Raw genomic sequence first — 3,016 nt, 5'->3', positions numbered from 1 at the left:
AATCAAAGCAAGTAGGAAAAAAATAAATAAATTAAATAATATAAAAAATGCAGAAAAAAAAGAACATTAAAAACAGTTGGAATAAAGAAAATATGTTTTATGTTTTAAAATAAATGTATTAAAAACACTCAGTGGATTGAGGAGCCCTCAAAGTGTCACGGAGGGAATTCCACAGATGTGGGGCAGAAGCACAAAATACTCTATCTCCCATTTTCCTGCGTCTGGTTGTGGGAATGTGGATCAGGTTTGAATGAGTGGAGCGAAGGGAGCGTGTTGTGTTCTGTGGATTGATAAGTTCTTTCAGGTCTGTTGTGACAATAGCAGTGGCAACCACATTTCTAAGTCTATTCATCCGTAGTGCGCCCACTGATGATTTAAACACATATATAATTTGTCAATTACACCCTTCAAAGCCTGTTGTTGCAAATATGCAACAAACTATTTGAATTATTCAAAAAGCCAAATCCAATGCCAGTTATTGCAAATTCAAACCTAGAAACCTTTGGAAACACTTGTTTCTGGTACAACTGGTCAGTTTATGCTATTATAAACCCTTTAATCTGTTGTTACAAACTTGCAACCCACTTTAATTTCTGACTTTTTTTGTGATATTCAAAGTAAAAATCTTATATTGATAACTACTTAAAGGCAAATAAAAACATACACTTTATTAATTTATCAAAAAATAAAAGTTAAATCACTCCCAGAGGTATTTTAGATATAATTAATGATTAAAAAAAATATTGATTTCAAATTTTCTAAATCATTTTTTGACAAATTCTTTATCAAAATAATGTTTTAACTACCTCTTATGGTGTGGGATGGGAATTTTAAACACATACCAATTGCTCTGTTTTAATAATTAATTTGACTTTGATTATTTTTATTAGGAGTTTGATTATTTCAGTCAATAAATGCTTATATTTTGAAAAGAGTTAAAAAAAATTGTGCTTATTATCAGTATTACTTTTGTAAATTTCCATGTATTTCAGTGGCAGCTTACGTTATATATGCTATATATATATATATATATACCGGTATATATATAATCCAAATTGAATTTTGTCATGGTTCTCACCTTTTGGGACTATGACTTTTTAGTTTTCAGTTATTCTGTGTTGATCTTTAGTTTATTTTCCATTATATTGAAGCAGTCTTTAGTTACTCTTTTTTGACCCCTTGTGCTTGTTTCCCCTTGGTTTCCTTCTAGTTAGTTCCACTCACACCTCCTCCTTATTCAGCTCATCGGTCCATCCTTTGTTCTGTTCCCCTTATATACACCACCTGCTGTTTTGTTGGTCCCTTGTCTCTGATTTTCCACGTGAGTTTTTCCCTGATGCTTTCTAGATTTTTGGTTATTGGTATTTTGGATTTTTTCGTTGTCTTCCCCTGTTTTTCCAAATCTACAAAAATCACCTCTGCCTCCTGGTCTCTGCATTTGGGTCCTCAACCAACCTCCATACAATTCTTGACAAATTTAAAGATGTGTATAAAGTTCAGAGTTTTACAATTATTGTGACGTTGACATTCCGTTTTTAAAATATAACTAATTGAAATTTGATTTTGATCTACTCAAATGATCATTCATTTTTATATCTACCTTTTCCAGCTAATTTAATTTTATATAAAGTATGATGACAGATCCATAAACAAGGGTGTGAAAATAGCATAGAGGTGAATGTTTGAACATTTGTCCCTCCTTATAGCTTGCCAGCTAGTTGGTAGCGCAGCTGTTCAGGCAGCATTCAAAGTTCTGTTGCACACGCTGAGTGTGACTGTATAAACACAAAGCAACCATGGCTGCACAGCTCACTGATGGACTTTATGGGCTGTCACTTAAGGCAGCGCCTCCAGGCAGGCTGAAAAATGCAGGCAGTTTGAAAAGATGTGAAATAGTTTCCGTGCTCACATGCAGGTTGGAACTCCCCGCAGGACTCCGGCATGTTGGGCTATAAGCTATGTCCCAGCTGGGAATCTGGTGTTTGCTTTGGTTCCGGGTGGGTTGCTCACTGGGTTTGTGGGTTAGGGATTTTCAGGCCAGTAGCCCCAAACACAAGACTCGACATAACTTGTGTGTTTTTAAAAGGAAGCTCTGTGGCTGCTCTCAACTCCCTGGTGTTCTTTAAAAGAATGACAATTATGAAAAGTCAGGCTGGTTCTTTGGAAGGATTTCTGGGGTAAAAACAATTTGAAATTTACTGAAATACATGCGGTTGGTGTTGCTTTCAGATGCTCCCACTCATTCAGCGTCAGTGAAAAGTATCTCCAATCAGACAGACATCAGAAACACTTGTCTGATGTGAGCAACTCTAAGCTAGCATCAGAAGAGTGAAGTTTAGAAGGAGACAAAAATGTTCTGGCTTGGTGACTCATTTCTGATAACCTATGTTTTGTGGTTTACCTGCGTCTCTACCCCCCACCTGTATCTTTTTGATTTCTCTGGATCTTACTCCTCTGATTTCTCCTATTTGACTGATGTGATCTCTGTATGCACGATGTATTGGTTTGCCCTACTTTCATGCAATCAGTTCCAGTTAAATCATCCAGATAACCAACATTACTGTTAAAATTTTAACACCATTTGTGATAAACTAAACTGATAAATCCAGTTAGTCCCTCTGGTTTTGTTCTAGTTCAGCTGTAAATAATTTTGATTTTGTGGCTTCAAGCAAGCAAAAACATTTATAGCAACACGGTATTAATGTATCAGTAAAAAATGTCCAGATAGTTTACCTTATCTTTGCTAAAAAAAAAACAGTAATAAATTTACTTCCTTCCCACAAACCAAACTGATTTCTGTTTTGATAGATGACACGTCATCTCAAGGCTCTTTCCAGTTCACCAGATCATCCAGTCAGATTGATTCAAAGTTTTCTATCTAAGGAACACCAGTTGATTGCCTCTTCAGCAATCCCTCACACTAAGCATGCTTGCAGCGACAGTGGAGAGGAAAAACTCCCTTTAAACAGGAAGAAACCTCCAGCAGAACCAGGCTCAGTGTGAGCGGCCATCTGCT

General features: G+C 36.1%; 1 protein-coding gene across 1 annotated transcript in view; it reads left to right on the top strand.

Moving 5' to 3' along the window:
* Window positions 1-1,909: 1,909 nt before the first annotated feature.
* Window positions 1,910-3,016, top strand: part of LOC107095888 (paralemmin-3-like) — a 29,518-nt gene continuing 28,411 nt past the window's right edge. The window contains exon 1 of the mRNA XM_015392255.1: window positions 1,910-1,997. Within this exon, the coding sequence (XP_015247741.1) occupies window positions 1,910-1,997 (88 nt within the window). The remainder of the gene's footprint in view (window positions 1,998-3,016) is intronic.

This window comes from Cyprinodon variegatus, unplaced genomic scaffold (genome assembly GCF_000732505.1).
Source record: "Cyprinodon variegatus isolate N-32 unplaced genomic scaffold, C_variegatus-1.0 Scaffold582, whole genome shotgun sequence".
In the NCBI taxonomy this organism is placed as follows: Eukaryota; Metazoa; Chordata; class Actinopteri; order Cyprinodontiformes; family Cyprinodontidae; genus Cyprinodon; species Cyprinodon variegatus.
This window is presented reverse-complemented; position numbering and strand designations above follow the sequence as displayed.